The 20,976-nt window shown below is 42.1% G+C and overlaps 1 protein-coding gene across 14 annotated transcripts in view; it reads left to right on the plus strand.

The window, feature by feature from the left end:
- Window positions 1–5,168, plus strand: part of CD109 (CD109 molecule) — a 195,019-nt gene extending 189,851 nt beyond the window's left edge. For all 14 annotated transcript variants that reach the window (XM_070496480.1, XM_070496473.1, XM_070496476.1 and 11 more), the window contains one exon: window positions 646–5,168. In XM_070496480.1, coding sequence (XP_070352581.1) covers window positions 646–821 — 176 coding nt within the window. In that variant the 3' untranslated portion in view covers window positions 822–5,168. The remainder of the gene's footprint in view (window positions 1–645) is intronic.
- Window positions 5,169–20,976: the final 15,808 nt, after the last annotated feature.

Consider the following 20,976-nt stretch of genomic DNA (forward strand, 5'->3'; position numbering starts at 1 on the left):
TGAAGAAATTTGAAAATAGAATGTTTTAAGAAATTATAAAAATTAAAATCATTTATGTTTTGCAGTAAGTTTACTGTAGTGTTTTAGATGCTTTATGTAGTTTTTTTTGTGTTAGCTTGTACCATAAAATTTACCGAAGTTGAATAGTTTTTAGAGACTGAGTGCTCAACATCTTAAAATATTGAAACAAAGCATTGCATGGGCCGAGTTCTCTGTACTTATGTATTTTTCAATGAAGTGCACGGTAAGTATTGTTTTTCAGAAGTGTAATGATTAGACTCTGAAGGCATGGGAAGTGTCACGCTGCACCAGACTCTCTTGAGGTGAGGAAGTCCTCCATTTCACTCCTCCCTCCTCCAGGCAGAGCTCCAGCCGTGCTGCACTGGCAGCCGCAGCCTCTTTTCCTCGTGGCGCCAGCCAGCTGCTGGTGGTGGAGAGACTGGACTGGAAGCCTTGTTTCCCTCTTGGATTTGGTTAGCAGTTTGGGCCCCTCTTGAGCATTTTAGTTGTTTCTTGTAAAAAAAAATAAAATTATGTGAAGAGTGGAAAAATCAGAAAAGTGTATTGAAATGCTCTTAAGTTTTGGCAGACTAAGTGTTTCTAAACAAGGGAGCTATGTAGACTGATGTCCTTCTCTTTGCGCAGGGAGACAAGCGGTGAGAAGTTACAACTCTGAAGTGAAGCTGTCCTCCTGTGACCTCTGTGGGGACGACCACAGCTGCCGTCCTTGTGAGAATGGGGTGGCGGCCTCCTGTTGTCACTCGTCTGTCGTTTTCGTTTTCTGTTTTGTGCTTCTGTTCTCTTTGCAGTGTTGGCTGTGATTTAAATTTTAAGGACTCCATGTAGTACTTAGATTTCCGGAAGTCACATGTGATTGTCTTGTTTCATAACCAAATGTTGCCTCTGACTATTTCAAAATACAATTTTTTTCTTTTTATGGGGTTGAGGGGCTGCTTGGTCTTAGTATGGGGTATGGGGTCTCAGTACATGTAGCTGCACAGATTTCTTCACCTGACTTCTGTGTGGAACAAAACCCAGAATTATTGCAGTTGTATATCCTTATTTCCTCCTCTTAAAATCTTTTAGGATCTTTTTTGGAGGTGTTGTTTTCTCCAGAATAAATGCATTATTTTAGATTATTCTTTTCATCTTCTAGAAGAGTCGAGCCCAGGTTCTTAAGCGCTATTAGACACCAGAGCTTGCTTTAGTATTAAAGGTGGATTTCTGGGAACTGGGGGACTACAAAAGAAGGAGGAGCTTGTTCTGTCTCCTTCCCACCGCCATCCTCCCTGCTCTCCAGCCCAGCCCACCCCGGTGGGCTCAGTATATCCTTCTTAATTGGATATTACCTCTTTCTTTTTAGAATGTAGGTGGTGAAGTTTCTTTTCAGGAAATGATGTTTTTCCACTCCACATGTGATTTCGTATCCAGCCATTACCCTTCTGCTGTTTTTCTCCTGTAGAGAATGAGAGAGGGCGTGTGTTTCTGTGCTTTGCACTCTAGTTCAGAGGTTGAGGAGTGTCCAGGAGACCGCCCTTGGGCTCTGGCTGCGCTGCGCTCCCTCCCTGCCTCAGCCCCCAGGGATCCGGTCGGGGTTGCGAGGCGGGAGTGTTGCGGTCTATGCCTCCAGTGCCTTGGACTAGAGGAGCCTATGCCAGGAGACACAGGTTTTGTTAGTAATGGGGGACCATAAGCTGAGGGTACAACAAAATCCTGTCTAAGATGCCACAGGTTCATCTCCCTGTGGTCTGGGAAAGAAGCTGAGGTTTGATGGGGCCCAGAGAGTCTTGACATGCATCTGAGCTGAGTGTCGTGGGCTGTTGCCCAGGGTCCTGGAGAAGCTCTTCTAGACTCGGGTGCTGGTGACATCTAACACTTGCTGGGAGCCTTTAGGAAGATTTCTGAATTTTGAGCACCTGGATCATTGGTTACCCTGTATTCTGAAGGACAGTATTCATTTATCTGGGTGAAAATTTTAAAGAAAAATTCCTTTCTTCTCCCCCCTCATTTTCCTCCCTCTCTCTCCTTTCTTTTTTCCCTTCTAAACATATTAAAATATTTTAGATATATCCAAAATTAATTAAAGCTCTTTTCCTAAGTCTAAGAAATGGTTTAATTTGGCTTCTTAACTCCATGGCATTTCTTTCAAGTGGATGTGGGGAAAACGATTGCCGTGGGCTCCACGGAGTCTGTGCTGCAGTATTTTCAGCTGTTTCACAATAAATCCATCAAAAATAAAGTCTGCAAATATATCTTTTAGAGTTAACATTTTAAATGTTTTTATTTTGGTGAATTTTAAGAAGTTATAGTGCAGTGGGTGTTCATGTATTGCTTATGGATATTTTAGAAACCAAGGTAGGAATTACCAACTTGCAGTTTAAACTTTAAGTTTAAAGCTTGAAGCATATATGTAGGAGACAGATCCTCAGAGAGTGGTCTGTGGAGAGAGAAGATAAATGTCAAATAACCTTCTTTCTTTGCTTTCAAGTGAAGAACAGTCTTAGTTCTCTTACACCTTTGAGACAGACTGACCTGAAAAAGGCGCTGGGTGCCTTGGGGCTGCCTGGGTGGCGTTTCCACTTTACGCCCTGAAACTTCTTTAGAGATGAAAGTGTCTTGTATTGAAGCTCCGGAGGGTGTTGGCAAAGGATGCTCCCTCTGCTGCGCTGCCTGGGGAACTTTATACCAACCATCAATACCTTACGTTCCTGGTAAATAATTTTTACCGAACTTCTACTAGTGGTGTATTAGGAAACACTACAATGGAAAGGCCATTGGAAGACAGCTTGTATCTTTTTTAGATCATATTTCCTCATATAAAACCTAAAGCTCTAATACTTTTTTGTGAAGTACTTCAGATTTCAGATTAAAACGTCATCTTGTAACACATTTCTTTTTATTATAAATTTATCAAAAGTGAGGAGGAGGAGGAGGAGGAAGTGACATCCAGCGAGCTCTGACTCAGGCGCACGGGGCCGTCGTCCTCCTTCATGTCTTTCTGGGAGAACTGGCTCTGCCACAAGCAGTGGGTTTGGTTTAAAAGCAATTAAAAAGCCACAGGCATGGGGAGAAAGGAGGATATGCAGTAGTAATAATAGTGTAGACCATTTTCTTCATATGCTGTAAGCAATAATAGTAAAACGCTCATTTTACTTTGCTTATGCGGAAGCTCTTCCATTTAGAAATGCCGTCAATTTCATTTACTGATCCAGACTAATTTAAAATCCCCCTTCTCTCCCACTAACTGGGAACCTTATTGAGACACTAGCATATGTCACTTACAGTGTTGACTGGCCAATGGTTCCAGAGACTGAACGCTGGAAATAGTTAGCAGCCAGACAATTCAAGGACAGAACAAGGCTTTTGTATTTGGTTCCACCATCTTGCTACCATCAGTTATAATTCTGAAAAAGAAATTAAAATAACCAGCAATCTGTTCTCTGTATGTGTGAGTTTGGCTAAAATAGGCGCAGTTAATGAAATACTTCCTTTTATTGTGTTGTTCTATTATACTTTATAGTTTTCAAAATTTTGTAACAAGAGTATCTTTGGTTTAGTATTTTGGTTATATTATAATCTGAGGAGCATTGTGCTAATATAAAATCCAGATATGCATCTATTACCTGTTTGTTACTTATATATGCAATACCAAATCCCACACCTAGGGGTTTGCAGAATTGTAGATAGCATAATTCTCCCTGCTTCCATTCTTTTGGGCCTGGGTATAGTTATCTTTTAAAAAATGTTATATTTAGCCCTAATTTCTGTTTATGTTAAATATAGTTATAAATAGTCCAGCAATATAATATCAGTTATCTTTATTTTGATATAATTTAGTTATTTCATTCAACATTTCTGGCTGTCCTATGATATTTTTTAAAAATGGGAGTTATGATTTTTGTCATTTTTTAAAGAGACCGTTTTATTAACCTGCTGACATATAATCTGTTCTTTGTAACCACCTTATTTTTTCTAATTTGCTTTATTGAAGTTTAATAGTGATCTCTATAAAAATGTGTTGTAAATACCTTCTTGACAAGGTTTCTTAACATAAGGGCAGTACTTATTCTGACTTTGCCAAGTGGCTCCCGTGGGCCCAGTGCCGTTGTGTATTCTGGGGCATCATTTTCTTGCACATCGTAAGTCTGAGACGCTCGCAGGAAGTGGACTCACTCCTGGATAAGCTTCGGCACCTTCTACACTCTCAGTGGAGGCTTCTGTTAGACAGAAGAGTATATTCTTCATTTTTCTTTGTTTTCAAATTCCAGTAAGGCATAGCATTTTTAAGCACTTAAAAATTTCCTATCATCTATTCAAATGATATTGATGTTCATGTTAAATGTCTTAAGTTGCATTGGGAGTAATTTGAGGTGTAGCTCTTTTTGTCACTACTTTGGATAGAGCACCATTATCCTACTTTCTTTGGGAAACTAAGCAGTAAATATAAATCTTTAATTAAGCATATATCAGTGAGAGTAGGCTTGTTTCAAAACTATTCCAGCCAATGAGTTGTGTTTTCATTACCTCATCAAAAGATAGTGCCACATCACATCATTCCATAGAATGTTGTCATTTTCATTTCAATTATTGTCACACAGGAAAATAGATATTTTCTAGATGATTTCTGAATTTCTCACTTCAAATGGCACTGATACATTGGTATGTGTGGGTCTCTGTAATAGAGATGGTATTGACACACGTGTTGCTACATATTTAGGAATAATTCTATCTCATGTTGTCATGAGGCCACAACGTACCCCTCTCCTGCGCAGTGTCTTGAATCAGCGGTGGAGGGTGGTTCCGTGTTCCATCCGTAGGTCTTCACGGTTTATCTTTGATAGCTTCAGTACAGTGTGGCTCTGTTGTAGGCCTTCACGCCCTTATGTTTGGGTTTTCAGTAGGGTGCAGTTGATGTGGTGGGGCCAATTTATTTTGTACACAGGGAGCTTTATATAGTTGTATTTGTAAATCCCCTATTTTGAGAAGCCGTTTTGCATATGGGAAGAATACTGTTGAAATAAAACAAAAACTAAAGTTTTATATATTGATCAAGGTGATTCTGAAAGTTTAACTTTTAAATGTTAGAATGTTATGTTATCATTAATTGTACACTGTTATGTATTGAATAGGAAATTATGGTTTATCAATAAAATATAAAATTCACATTATTTATTATCAGTATTCTTTTTATTTTGTCTTAAATCATGTCTGTAGCACATCTCCTTTACCTAAACCTATTTAATTGTGAGAAATGGGATATCTGAGGGTAGGGTCGAGTAGGCCTTATTGTGTTATAAGAGTTTGACATGAGTGAGGTGAAAGAAACTTGACCACCGACCCCCTTCACCTCTCTCCTCATTCTTTGGTTTTGGTGTTGGGGTGGGGCCTGTGGAGAGGTGAGTCATACACAGAAAAATGTGAGGTGAGGACTTGCTCACTCAGCATCTGGAAATCATGTAGAAATATAAAAGGCACAGTTTGTGTACACAGGACTGTGGAGGCACGGATTGTTGCCTCCACAGTGAAACACTTCAGGTATGTTTTTCGCTTGATTCCTACTCAGTGTTTTTTTGAACAGTTTTCCTACTGTGAATTTTCTGGACTTCTGCAAAATCCTAAAGATAGTATAGTGACTCTGAATTGGGGATGATTTTGACCCCAAGCGACATTTGGCAATGTCTGGAGATGGTTTCTGTTGTCACAACTGGAGGTGGTACTCCTAGCTTCTAGTGGGTAGAGGCCAAGGATGCTGCTAAATGTCCTGCAGTGCACAGGACAGTCCCCAACAAAGAGTTATCTGGCCCAAATTATCAATAGTGCCGAGGTTGAGAAAATTCCTAGCTAAGTGATGCTAGGCACTTCTAGATCACCTAGTAATGTCAGTTAATTTAACATGATTGATTTATTGCCATCCTCACACAACAATAAACTCATTATTAATTTAATGCCTTCTTTAAACAACAGGAGAGTCATTAGAATCAGTGGACAGATACTTAGCTTAACAAATAAGTCTATATCTCAACTCTAGGAAGCTTAGGTTGGAGACTGGGGAAAGATGTAGTAATTATTTTTTGAAAATGTCTGTATTGGTAGTTTCCAAACTTGGTTGATTATTAGACTCCCCTAAAGTACTTGGCTTAACAAAAGAACCTTGGTCTTACTTCTAGAAATCCTAATTTAGCAAGTGTAGGATTGGGTTCTGAATCTAAGTTGTTAAAGCTTCCTAGTGATTCTGATGATCATTTCAGTCTGGAAACCACTGGAATGTGAAATGGTTTTCATGCCATTGTGGATCCTCTGCCCTTGAGTGTGGTTGTAACCTGTGACTTGCTTCCAGCCAGTAGACTACGGCACAGGCGGCAGGATGCAGGTGATTGTAGCGCCCCCTCGCTGGAGTGTCTCCTGCCGTCCTGGCTTTGAAGAGGTGAGCTGCTGTGTTGGGAGGTCCCTATGGACTGAGGGCAGCCTCCAGCTGACAGCCAGCAAGAAAAGGAAGCCCCTACAGCTGTAAGGAACTGAGTTCTGCCCACAAAAGTGGATCCTTCTCCAGCTGAGCCTCAGTGGAGACTGCAGCCCCAGCTGCTGCCTTGGCCATGGCCACGTGAGACCCTAAACAGAGAAACCTACTACTTGCCCAGACTCTTGACCCACAGAAACTGTGAGATAATAAATGTGTTTAAGTTTGTAGTAATTTGTTACACAGCAATACAAAACTAGTACACAAGTTTAAAAAGCAGTTAGTTCTGCTTTATGTACTAACTTATTCATAACTGGTACACCTGGTGTCACCGTCTCTCTGCAGTGAAGGGGCCTGCAAGCACGTCTGCGTTAGCCCTGGTGCCCAGCACTCCCTCCGCTGCCGCTGCCACTTCTGTCGCTGTACCGAAGAGGAATGGTGCCCTCTGCAGTCCTCACTGCTCGAGCTACACTGACTTCCACACTGAAGTGGGCTGTCTCCTCTCCCTGACTCTGTGCCATACACTTCTCCCTTGGAGACAATGGGGCTGCTTGTGCCTCAGTGCTCATAGAGTTTTCAGTGGAAACTGTTCTTTCAGTTTCTGCTTATAGTGTCCCTCTCTCTCTCTCTCGTTCTTTCTATTTCTCTCTGTGGCTCAGACCTAAGTCCAGGAGGCCGGGCTGCATGTTATTGGGTGCAGATACTACACTGTCCTCCCCAAATGCCTTGGTTCTGACATCACAATCTCTCTGTGTTTCTCTCTCTGTCATCTCTTCAAAATCCTTGAGCAAAGTTGCCTCCTGGCAACCCTCTCTGCCAGTAGTTCACTAGACACATTCGTGTATAGACACCATGGTGGGCTTTGGTGCCAGGCAGGCCTCGGCTCAATCTTGGCTCTGCCTCTTGTCAGAGAGGAGAGCATCTTCTCCTCTGGAATATGTGACATGGAATGTTCCCTAAATGTTCTCGGATTCTCTCTTTCCGTTAACTCACTCCACCTAGAAGGAGAAGAGTGCTTCTCTGAATTGTCAAGTTGGAGGAATGAATTGGCAACAGTGGACGCATCTCCCCCTTGTCCATCTTGGGTCCCACGCCGACATCCTCCTCGGTTCCCTTGTGCTGACATAGGTCTTGCTGGGCCCAGTGCTGCCTGGGATGGGTGAGGAAGTCTCGCCAGAAAAGGGCTTCAGTGGGTAGGTCCATTAGGTTCCCACACCCCAGGCTGTGTCCTCCAACTTAGCCTTTATCAGGAATAGAGTGAATATTCTGATTCTTTCACCTGTTGAGTTTTGTACACCAGACGGGGATGAAGGATGCTATTTATTGCCTTCCCCCAGAGACCCTACACCTCTACCAAGAGTGTGATTTTGCACACTCTTGCAATATCTGGTACGTATGAGGTGCTTAATAAATTATGGTGTGACTCTATGTCTGCCTGTGTCAGTGAATGCAGTGAATGTAGTTTAGGCTCTAGCTGTAAATGCATGCCTTCAGGTGGCAGGGGAGGGAATGCTCCCATTCTCCAGCCAAGCTGTTGCCTGTGGTGGGTCCCTTTGATGCCCCTAGCCTGTTTTGAGCTTATCTCTAATGCCCACATGGACCGGAGGTTGGCTTGGAGGTTGATGGATTCTCTTCTGTGCTACTGCTTGGGTCATCATTTCTGCTAAAATGATTCTTAAATGGGATCTCGAAGAAGATTCAAGTAACAATTTATTCAAGGTCACCAGTGATAAATCCAGATTACAGAGATTCAGATCTGGGGGTATTGAGCCCCTTGACCTAGTTACGTAGTCCCATCAGGCTGTACAGGAACATGAGGCATCACCTCCCCGACTCCTGTAGTGTCCCCACAAGGACATTTCCTATGCTGGCAGGGAAATGTGTAGCTGGATTCTCATGGCTTTCTTTAGGCCATCTCTCTCTTCTTCCCTGGTCTTTTATCTCCGTTCTTCATTCTGAAGTTCCCACCATCTCCTCTTTTCCTGTCAGTTACTTCCTCTCGGAAATCGGCAAGTACTGGCTCCCCTTTTGCCTTCAACTTTCTCTTCTTCTCACATGAGCTATGAGTGAAAGCTTTCTCTCTGCCCGCTCTGCGGTTAGGTCACATCCCTAAGGTGGATGAGAGAACTTTGGATGATTCTCCACTCTGTTTGGTAGTTGGCTTTTATTCTTGTTTAGGTTACCCCAGTTATCTCAAAGATTAGACAATGGCATGAGTTCAGGACGAGGGAGACATTAAATGGCAGAATACATAAAAAAGACTTGATGGTTAAACAACGTATGAGTGATGAGAACGAGTGCCTCAGGTTTCTCAACAAGAGAGGTATTAGTTCTAGTATAGCCTGCATGTTTCAGGGTGTTATGCCTGGTTACCAATATCACAATATAAGAAGGTAGACCAACTAGAGTTCATATGGGACAGAGTGGCCATAATGACGTGAGGATGAAAGATGAAAGGATGTGGGGATGCTCAGCTGGTGAAAGAAACTATGTGGACTCAAAACACTTCAAATATCTGAAAGGCTACCACCTGCAAGCTCATGTTGCAGAATCATTACAATTGGGTAGGTTTTGGTGCAATATTAGGAGGACTCAAACAGAACGTGTGTTTCAGAAGACAGTGACTACATAGTTCCTAGAGTTATTTGGCAGAGACTGATGATCACTCGGGGCTGAAACTTCTTAAATTGGTATCTTGTCTGTTACGTTTTTTTGTAGAGTGTTAAAAATGGTCAGGGTGAAGAGCTTTTCTGGTTTAGTTCTTGTTACAGATCGAATTGTGTTCCCCCCAAAGAGATAGGTTGAAGTCCTAACCCTCAGCACCCCAGAAGATGATTTTACTTGGGATTGATGTTGCAGATGTAATTAGTTAAGATGAGGTTGTACTGGAGTAGGGTGGGCTCCTAATTCAATATGCCTGGTGTCCTTATAAGATTCGAAGAAGATGGCCAGGTGATAACAGAGACACAAAGGGAGAATCCGTGTGACAACAAAGGCAGAGACTGGAGTTATGCAGCTGCAAGCCAAGGAAGACCAAAGCTTGAGAGGCGAGGAAGCATCTTCTACAGGTTTCAGAGGGAGCGTGGCCCTGATTCGAGACTTCTGGCCTCCAGAACTGTGAGACAATAAATTTCTGTTGTTTGAAGCCCCCCAGTTTGTGGTACTTGTTACAGTAGCCTGGAGAAACTAATACAACTCCCCAGTTTTATTAAGAACCCCCCCAGAGGTTTTCCCTTCACAACTTCTTAACAAAATTGGAACTTCCGTCTAGCAAGTAGCAGGCACTCAATAAATATTTGTGGAGTGAATAAACCCACTGCTTCACCGTGATTTGAATTCTAGCGTGTCAGTGGCTTTCCCAGCCCCTGCTTCCGGCATGTGGACCCAGTGGTGATGGCTAAGCCTCTAACGTTGACCCTCTGCTCTTGGCAGTCCTGCCTTCGTGCCCCTACACACAGGTGGGAGGACCGGAATCACTATCCATTGTAGGCTAATTCACTGAGTTTTTAATAAGCTCTATCAGAGTGATGGAAGATAGAGTTCGTCTTCAATGCCAGCTGAAATCATTTGGAAATGACAGCCCAGAGGGATTCTGCCAGGGATTTTGAGGCCACTTCTGAACCCCGGAGGAACAGGAACTGGGATCAGCAGTGAACGTCTGCATGGATGAGGCGGGGTCAGATGGTGGGATTTGAGATGGGAATTTGCCATTCCTGATTTAGGGTCTGCATTATGCAATTTAGCTTTTAATTATATTGCCCTTCACTGTGAGTTAATTGTTTTCATTGTGTTGCTCTTGGTTCACTTACCACACTGTAAGCCTACATTTTTAAAATTTTCTACCCTATGCCACAGACTCTCTCTCTATGTATATATTATCTCTCTGTCATCCATTTCTCTCTCTCATCTACCTATCATTTGTCTATCTATATGTCCATATTTATGATAAATGCTGTCTGACTGATGGACCCAGTGTATTCTGTAGGTTCTGAACTATAGATTTATAAATAGCGATAGCATAATAATAATAAGGTTATGCACTAGAGGTCTTGGCATTCCAAACAAGTGAGAACAGACAAGTTCCTCTTTTTCTTAAAGGCTTTGATTCTCCAGTTTTAGTGTTTTTTTTTTTCTTTGCAAGTTACCACACATTGTGTTTTCTTAGGAATTGGTTAACAGATATTAAAGAACAGGAGGAGTTATTTAGGCATATAAGATAATTTGGTAAATTGTCAAGTAAACACTTGTGGTTCGAAGGTTTTTATTTTTCTCTTTCATTTTAAAGAAGCACACTGGAAAGGATCTTTTCTGTGTTCTTGAGAAAGTCAATTAGGTTTGTAGCATTTTTCTCAGTAGCTTCTGAGAGTCTTATGCTCATTCCCCCCCCCCCAATTTTATTGAGAAATAATTGGCATACATCACTGTATAAATTTAAGGCATACAGCATGGTGGTTGATTTGCATATATTGTGAAATGATTACCACATTGGTTCAGCTAAGATCCATCTTCTTATGTAGATACAATAAAAAGAAAAGAAAGAAGATGAGAAAAAGAAAAAAAAATTCTTTTTGTGATGAGAACTGTTAGGATTTACTCTCTTAACAAGTTTCCCATACGTATTCCATACAGCAGTGTTAACTGTAGTCATCATTTTGTACATTACATCTCCAGTACTTACTTATTTTGTAACCGGACCACCTTCCTCCAGTTCCCCCTCCCCCAACCCCCTGCGTCTGGTAATCACACATCTGATATCTTTTTCTATGAGTTTGGATTAAAAAAAACTTTTTTTATTTTAGATTCCACATATAAGTGAGATTATACAGTATTTGTCTTTCTCTGTCTGACTTATTTCACTGAGCTTAATGTCCTCAAATTCCATCCACGTTATCACAAATAGTAGAATTTCCTCATTTCTTATGGCTGAATAATGTTCCATTGTATGTACCATGACTTCTTTACCCATTCATCCATCAATGGGCATTTTGGTTGTTTCCATGTCTTGGCTATTATAAATAATGCTGCAATGAACATGGGGGTGCAAATATCTTTCTGAGTGAGTGTTTTCATTTGCTTTGGGTCTATTCCCAGGAGTGGAATTGCTGGATCATATGGTAGTTCTAGTTTTAAGTTTTTGAGGATCTTCCATACTTTTAAAAAGATTTTTTAAGTTTCAAAATTTCTTTTGAATTATTTATTTCCTTTAAATTTATTTTTATTATTTTTTTATTGAGGTAAAGGCGGTTTATAACATTATGTAAAAACTCTAACAAACATACTGTTTTCCATAGTGGCTGTTCCAGTTTACATTCCCACCAACAGTCTGTGCTCATTTCTAGTACTATCCCCTTCATCATAATTAATCTCGTCTCTCCTCCACACATCAGAAGCAGTGAGAAGCAGGCTGCCTGAAGGGCAGGGATTGTGCCTTACTTGGTTTTTAATTTTCAGCATCTATACAGAGTTTGGCATATAGTAGACACTCAATATGGTAGATACCCAAAAAGTTAATTTTTTATAGAATGAAGGGACTATTACTTATGTTTTAGGCCCATTGCCTGATTCCCTCCAGGACCTCAGTTAATTTGTTTTGTCAGTGTGAATAATCCATAATCAATCTAAATAAAAATTAGAGTGAGTTTATTATGATCCAGATCTGAGAACTAGCCTCGGCCTTCCTTCCCCAAGGAAGGAAGGGCACCAAAGAATTGGGGTGTACAGAGTGGTTATATACTGTCTTGGAACAAAGAGCATACATCACATATGAAAGGAATGTCCCATTTACGATTGTCGTGAGATGCTTAGCTAGCACAGCAGATCGGTGGTCAGCAGGTCAGTGGTCACAAGGTGAGCACAGCAGGTCAGTAATTAATCCTCAGTTTCTGGGACGAGATGCTTATCTTTAAAAAAAAAATGCTGCTATTGGGGGCGGGAAACTACATCCCTGTCTTTAAGGGCACCATTCTTATCTTTGGGACACAGTAAATGTTTAGAGCAGATGTACAATGCATGCTCAACAGACCACGTCAGGCCCTTTTGGAAACACAAGGTCAGGCTTAATTAGTTTTAACCCAGATGGCTTCCTCATATACTCCAATATATCTTATTGCTTTTCATTTATTTATCAGTTTAGATAGTAAATATTCTCTGATCACCAATTCTAATGTGTGTAGGGGAGCATTTCCCTGCCACCAAGTGATTCTCAGGCACCAGCTGGGTGTCCTACAATTCAACTCATTTCTGACAGTATCTACCCGGAGATAGCATCAGATCCCATAGGTTAAGGCTTCAGTCCTACAAGACCGCCCCCCATTCAGACACCAGTCAAACGTGCAGAACCTGTGCTTCCGACCTACCAGTTACAAACTGGAGGTTCCAGTGACCCTCTCCTGGGACTTCAGATGCCAGAGGAAGTCTGGGTTGTCACCTGTGCTTCTGGCTGACTGGCTGTAAGTCAGGTTCCCACAACCCCTCCTTGGGTTTAATTAATTTGCTAGAACTCAGAAACCCATTTACTCACTAGATTACTGATTTGTTGTAAACAGATGTAACTGAGGAACAGCCACATGGAAAAGATGCATAGGGCAAGGTATGGGGAAAGGGCACAGAGCTTCCATGCCCTCTCCAGGCACCACTCTCCCAGCACCTCCACGTGTTCACCACTCATGCTTTATCTCTCGCAGCACTGAACACTACCTTTAACGCTGCAGATATTCAGAAGTGTTTAACTGAATATTAGAATTTCAAGTACCTGCAATTAAGAACTTCTCCCCATGGATAAATAAAAGATATAGGAATAGAGATAGAGGAAGTAAAGGGGGAAAAGAGTAGAAAGAAAGAAATGCAGGAGACTGAGAAATGTGGAATAGTGCTAAGCATAACCATTATGTGACTTACTAAGTTCAGTTATGGGGATTTGGAGAATTTCAGCTGATTCCAAATACTATAGATATTTAAATCATTAAATATCTTTTTAAGTGCTAAATAGAAAGTTAAATTTAATTTATAAAGTCATGAGCAAATGCAGCTCTGTGTGTTTTTGCACTATCTAATTTCTTGCTGGCCTTGCCCAAGTCTACAGAAGTAAAAAGGTTTCAATTCTTTGTTTTAACTAATTTTAGTAATAAATATTATAGCTAGGAATTACTGAATATACTTTTGGAGTATTAGCATAATTGTAAAATAATTATATCATATTTATAATTATAGTTATAAAATAAGTATATCCTAAAAGAATAGTAATTATGACTCCTTACTAGGAGAATTTTTAAAAATCCTGAGAGTTTCACATATTAAAAACTCTATGTCCCTGTCAGCTGTGACTCTTTCTTCTTCCTCACAGCCCAACTTCTTGATATTATTGTCTATGTTTATTATCTATACTTTGTTCGTATCTGTTCTTCAAACTGATGTGGGCTCGGCAAGCCAAGGAGTCAAAAGAAAGATTTCTTGGACTCTCAAGGTCTGGCAGTAGTGCTGCTTTATTCAGAGAATAGCATGGAGTAGCTTGGGGACAGGACCCAGGGGCAGTGAAGAGCTGCAGCATGGGGACAGGACCCAGGGGCAGTAAGAGCTGCAGCATGGGGACAGGAGCCAGGGGCAGTGAAGAGCTGCAGGCATGGGGACAGGACCCAGGGGCAGTGAAGAGCTGCAGCATGGGGACAGGACCCATGGGCAGTGAAGAGCTGCAGGCATGGGGACAGGACCCAGGGGCGGTGAAGGGCTGCAGCATGGGGACAGGACCCAGGGGCAGTGAAGGGCTGCAGCATGGGGACAGGACCCAGGGGCAGTGAAGGGCTGCAGCATGGGGACAGGACCCAGGGGCAGTGAAGGGCTGCAGCATGGGGACAGGACCCAGGGGCAGTAAGAGCTGCAGCATGGGGACAGGAGCCAGGGGCAGTGAAGAGCTGCAGGCATGGGGACAGGACCCAGGGGCAGTGAAGAGCTGCAGGCATAGGGACAGGACCCAGGGGCAGTGAAGAGCTGCAGCATGGGGACAGGACCCAGGAGCAGTGAAGAGCTGCAGCATGGGGACAGGACCCAGGGGCAGTAAGAGCTGCAGCATGAGGACAGGACCCAGGGGCAGTAAGAGCTGCAGCATGGGGACAGGACCCAGGGGCAGTGAAGAGCTGCAAACATGGGTTGAGGGTAGGGCTAAATTTAAGGCATAGGTATGTGAGTTATCTCTTTACAAGACGAAGGAAAGATTATATAAAAAAATCATTCAAATGGTATCAGTGCAGGTGGGGTCTGGTTATCAGGTGGTCCTATAACTTTAGATAAGACTCAGATCAGATTAAGTCAAGAGGTCCTATGCTTCCCGGAGGATGATATAGATGGGTATGTAGGGCAGGACACCTTGGGCTTCTCTCCCTGGGGCAGGGGCAGCCTTGATCCTCATCTATACCATTGACACCTGGACTTACTCTGTAAAAGGTACTTTGGATAAAGTGATCCGCTCTCTTCTTTTTTTTTTTGTTGGAGGAAGATTAGCCCTGAGCTAACATCTGCTGCTAATCCTCCTCTTTTTTTGCTGAGGAAGACTGGCACTGAGCTAACATCCATGCCCATATTCCTCTACTTTTATTTGTTCGATGCCTACCAAAGCATGGCTTGACAAGCAGTGCCATGTCAGCACCCGGGATCCGAACCGGCAAACCCGGGCCACCAAAGCAGAACGTGTGCACTTAACTGCTGTGCCACCAGTCTGGCCCCAGCTCGCTTTTTTTTTCCTGCATGTATTGGATAGTTTCCTTCCTTCTTTTCTTGACATCTTAGTAGCATTTGACAATGTTGACCACTCTCTTTCTGGAATCTTCTTTGTCCACCTTCTATGTCTGCACACTCTTCTGATTTTTTTCTCATCTGTCAGATGCGTTGTCTCAGTCTCCTTTAAATTCTCATTTTCCTTTGTATATTTTTTAAATGCAGACTTGAGGTATTTTGGAGGTATTATCAGAAAGACTTGGGAATAGATTGGATGTAGGAAGTGAGGAAAAGAGGAGTCAAAAAGTCTAGCCTTAGCAACCAGGTGATGGGGGAGAGGCATTTATTGAGATGAAGAAAAAAGCCTGGAGAAAGAGGAAGTGTGTATTGTGTATGTGTGTGTGTTTCTCAACGATTCCATTTGGGTCATTTTATCTCATTCCATTCCCAGTGAAGAGGAGCAACATATAGTTATGACCTTTGAGTAATCTGCTGTGGAAAACGAGACAACAGGCCCCAGTGGAATTGCTTATGGTAAGCGCCACATCACCAAACCGAGACTTAGTGTAATTACCATTTTGGCTCCCCAAGAAATGGAATCTTAGACTCGCCAGGCAGGAATCGCATGGTCCTTGTGAGTTAAGTAAGCTGCCCAAGAGACTTCCGCCGTCCCCTACAGGAGAGTGACCCTGCAATAACCAACCCACTTTCTTGCTCAGTAAAAGCTCCTTGTTCCAGCTCCCTTCTGCCTACGAAAGTCTTTCATTTTGTTCAGCTCCTCGGAGCTCCTTTCTATCTGCTAGATTTGGATGCTGCTTGATTTGAATTGATTTTTGCTCAAATAAACACAAAAATTTTAATATGCCTCAGTTTATCTTTTAACATTGCTAATGCAAAGAATAACAACAACGTATTGTCTAATTCCTATGCAATGCTCTACTTCTGTCTCTCTCTTTTTTAATCTAGAAGAATTAAGAAAAAGCTAAAGGAATTCATATAGCAAACTCATTGGTGTGGACCAAAGGTTTTGATTTTAAAAAACATTTTATTTTGAAATAGAGTCACAGAGGTTGTAAAGTAATACACGGAAGTCCTATATGCCTTTTACTTAGCTTCCCCAATGGTGACCTCTTGAATGACTATAGTGCACTTATTGAACCAAGGACATTGATAGGCACAATACGATTAACCAGAATACAGACCTTACTCCATTTTCATGATCTTTTTACATGCATTCATTTTCTTATCCGTCTTCATGTGTAATTCTAGGACATTTTATCATGTGTATAGTGCTATGGTCTGAATGTGTCCCCCAGATTCATTTGTTGAGACCTAATCCTCAAGCTGATGGTATTAGGAGGTGGGGACTTTGCGAGGTGATTAGGTCATGAGGGCAGAACCCTTATGAATGGGATCAGTGCCCTTATCAAAGATCCCGAGAGAGCTCCCTCGCCCCTTCCTCCAGGAGAGGTTGCAGAGACGACAGCCATCCAAGAACCAGGAAACGGGCCCTCACCAGATACCAAATCTACTGGTGCCTTGATCTTGGACTTCCCAGCCTCCAGAACTATGAAAAATAAATGTTTGTTGTTTATAAGCCACCCAGTCTATGGTATTTTCTTAGAGCTGCCCAAATGGACTAAGACATGCAGATTCCAGTAAACACCGTGACAATCAGGACACAGATCCTTCTTATCAGCACAAAGGAACTCCCTCAGGCTGCCTTATATTCATACACTTGCCCTCCCTCCTTAATCCCCAGCCACCACTCTTTGCTCCCCATCTCAATAGCTGTCCTCAGGAGAATGTTATACAAATGGAATCATACAGTATGTGACCTTCTGAAGTTTTCTTCCATTCAGCATAATGTGCTTAAGATCATCCAAGTTGTTGTGCACATCAGTGTACATTCCCTTTCACTGCTGAGTAGGGTTTCAAGGATTGATTTTGAGAGCCTCCAGGAGTCCTAGGTATGGAGTGTGCATCACCTTGCCAACCTGATATAAAGTATTCAAATGACGTAACTGCAAGTTGATATAATGGGGAATAGTGAGTGTGGCAAAGGAAGCAGAACAAGGAAGGAAATTCTTAACCATTCTCAGGAAGAAAGGAGGGGGTTGGGAACAATGCCTGCACGCCAACACTTCCCATACCTTATAGAATGCCAACAGGTCAATGTGGAAAAATTATATAATTGCAAAGTTTAGGAAATCACAAAAAGCGTCATTGCTGTGAGATTGATCTTTAGAATGTAACATATCTTTTGAATGATAAGAGAAGGACATGATATTCTACTCTTTCCAAACCCTTAGACCAGCACATCAACGTCCTCTTCCCGGGATGTTTCTCTCTGGAAGTTTTCCAGGGAAAATATTTTGGGTAAAGCTGTTGGAAGTTAATACCCAATATATAAGTCCTAAAATGATCATAAAGTTTTATCATACAGTCAAGTATGTTTATTAAGTTGATTTTAAGGTTTGTAATAGGCATAAAATACAGCAAAGTTACTCTAATAGGGGAAATATAACAACCAAATATTCCTAATGGCAAAAAAAAAGTCAAACTCGTAGAGAGTAGAGCGGTGGTCACCAGGGACTGGGAGTGGAGAAAATAGGGAGATGTTGGTCAAAGGGTACAACCTTTCAGGTGTAAGTTAAGTAAGTTCTGAGCATCTAAAATTTGCTAAGAGAGTAGATCTTGTCTTCTGATCACATAAAAAAAAAGATGTACCTGTGAAGCAAGGGATATATTGACTTGATTATGGTCATCATTTCACAATGTATATGTATATCGAATCATCACATTGTATGCCTTAAATATATACAATTTTTATTTGTCAGTACCTCCATAGAGCTGGAAAAAATTACATAAAATATGATGCCACCAGGGGCCTGGCCCCGTGGCCGAGTGGTTAAGTTCGCGCGCCCCGCTGCAGGCGGCCCAGTGTTTCGTTAGTTCGAATCCTGGGCGCGGACATGGCACTGCTCATCAGACCACACTGAGGCAGCGTCCCACATGCCACAACTAGAAGGACCCACAACGAAGAATATACAACTATGTACTGGGGGTCTTTGGGGAGAAAAAGGAAAAAATAAAATCTTTAAAAAAAAAAATATGATGCCACCAGGGGGCAGAAGAGGATAAGAGCAAAGAAAATGTCCCCCAAATAGTTGCCTGATTTTAAAATTCCTTTTGTGTACTAAAAATAAAATGAGATCTGAGAGGTTTTCCTCCTTCCTTTGAAAACAGATAATAAAGTTATTAAAGTATTCTGCTTGCTCTTATTACCATATACTTTTTAGGATGCATTCTGACCTTTGGCATGTAATTTGTGCATAATAATTTATTTTTAGAGTAGAAAAACATATTCAGAGTTGGAGCTATTTTTTGTTTTCATAAAAGCAAATCCTGATTTTCAAAACTTTGGGCAGTTTAGAAAGAGATGCTACTACCATATTCTACGATCATTCTTCTGTCCTGCTTTGGTTAGGGAATAAGTTATGGCAGGTAAAGTGTGAACCAGGATTTGTGAAATTTTAATCTCCTAATGGAATCAAAGAGTCTCCATTAGTCCTTTAACATGTATTTATTGCTATCTTTTTCTCCTACTTCTGCTTTGTGCTTGAAGTGTTGTTTTTCCTCCTAGTGCTGCTTCTTTTATAATCACAGCTGGAGAAGAACATGTATTACCAAAAAGACAGAACAATGGACTTGTTAGTGGAGGTGTGGTTGCCTGGTGAGCTTCTCAAAGCCCATCTTCACTGCACAGTACCAGACTCCCATGTGTTCTTTTGCATCGTGAACTAGCTTATCAGCATAGAGATGTTTTCTGAGAACCCAGGAAACCCCTCTCATTTAGAGGGACTGTCTAGAAATTCCCTAATAGGAAAGTGCAGTATTGGGCTTGATACTGTAATGAAGCGACCTCCCCTCCAGCAGCCCACCCCCTTTCTTCTTCCTTTCCCTAAGTGAACACTTGTTTGTGCTACAGTTTTCCTGGTGAGGCAGGTTCTAGGATGGCATTTGCATCTCCCTGAAGGGGACAGGTGTTCCCAGGGGCCATAATCTGGGGAAGTCATGGGTCCTCAGACAGGAAAATGGAAATAGGGAGGTGGGAGAAGGAACTCTTGCCTTTCTCTGGGTAGTGCTATCTTGGATCTGAGCTTGGAGGTATTCAGACATACTTGAGAATGCTCCCAGATTGGGGGTGTTTAAGATGGCCTCTGTCACACAGAGGAAGGCTGAGAGAAGGGGAAGTGGCTGAAGATGAGTGAATTATACCAAGCAAAGCGGATTATCTAGTTTACTATTTGTTCTCCTCCTGTTAGGTCTTAGATGTTAGTGATTTCTAAATGCTTTGACCTTATTTCAGTTGCACCAAAGGGAATTTAAGGAAGACTTAAACCGTAAGGTGAGAACCGTGCCTCCCTGTGAGAACCAGTGTAGAAATAGCAGCTCTAACGGACGAGTCCTTGAAAGCAGGAGTTTGAATGTCAGGGTCACAAGGCCCAGCCCTCCCTCTCCAGGAAAGCCTTCGCTCATTGCCACCTTGAAGAGTGGAGTCCCCTCAGGTACCCAGAATAGGACATGTGGAAAGAGTGGATGGTGGGGATTTCTTCCACACAAAATGCTGCAGAGAGAGGCCCTCTAAACTTCTCCGTTGACAGTGTTCTTTCAAATCTATCAATCCCCAGGGTGAGAAGATCAAGTAGATGATTTATCTATATTTATTATCAACTCAGAATTGACTTCCTCACCCAACTTTTTCAGGTGAGAAAACCAAAAACTGCTTCTGAGAGGTTAAGTGACATTCTCAAAGCCACAGAGTGAAAGTCGGGGTAGGGGCTAAAACTCAGGTTTCCTGAGTCCAAGTTGCTTTGCCACTCCCCAAATAGGGATGTTTCACCTTTCTTGGCCAGCTTTTACTCTGCAATGAGATAGAAATTTCAGGATACGAGGAAACAGAGACCAGTCAAAAAAAGTTTCTACTAGTTCATTTCCACTCGACAGTGCTAAGCAATATTGGATAATAATTGCGTAGTCTCCAGCCCTGCATTGAGAGAGGAATTCTTTCAAGGACTCTGGGGACCCTGAGCTGCATGGCTCATTGATTGAAGGGGTAGACACAGAAAGATTCCTCTGCATCCCACAGCAAGCCTGAGGTGTGACAAGGTGAGTGCTTTAGAGGAGTGTGTGTGTGTGTGTGTGTGTGTGTGTGTCTGTTTTATTGCCTTCTTGTGAAAGAAATGGTGGGCTGGGGGACATCAAATCGTTACCCTCTTCCTTCATCTGGTACACTGAAGGACAAAGTCCTCTCTATTATTAATTAGATATGAAAGAATTAAGCTATCTCAATTCTAAACGAAGGGGCATTGATCCAAAGTGTCCAGGAGCTCCATTTTCTCCTCCTCAGTGCCGTTTATCTCTTGGGAAAGGGACACCAAGATATTGATGAAAATTAGGTAATAATCACAGATTATTGACCCCATGTGTTCCTGTGAAAAAGGAAAATCTTTGGCATGGCATTGTTGGTGGCTCTCTGTAACACTCGTCCAGTCCTCTCTCCAATATGGCAGCTCTCTGTGGCCAGCGTGTGTCACTTGTGGCAGAAGACTAATTGCTTGCCTACTACGTGTCTGGCACTGTTCTAAGTTCTTACATGTTTTATGTCAGGTAATCCTTCCAAATGCCTTATAAGTGCAAGGTTATAGATGAGGACACTGATAAACAAGGTGAAGTATACATCACGTGATAGTAGATGGAGACCCTGGACTCGAATCCCAGCAGTCGGTTCCAGAGTGTGTGCTCCTAAC

Source organism: Equus asinus, chromosome 24 (assembly GCF_041296235.1).
Source record: "Equus asinus isolate D_3611 breed Donkey chromosome 24, EquAss-T2T_v2, whole genome shotgun sequence".
Classification (NCBI taxonomy): domain Eukaryota; kingdom Metazoa; phylum Chordata; class Mammalia; order Perissodactyla; family Equidae; genus Equus; species Equus asinus.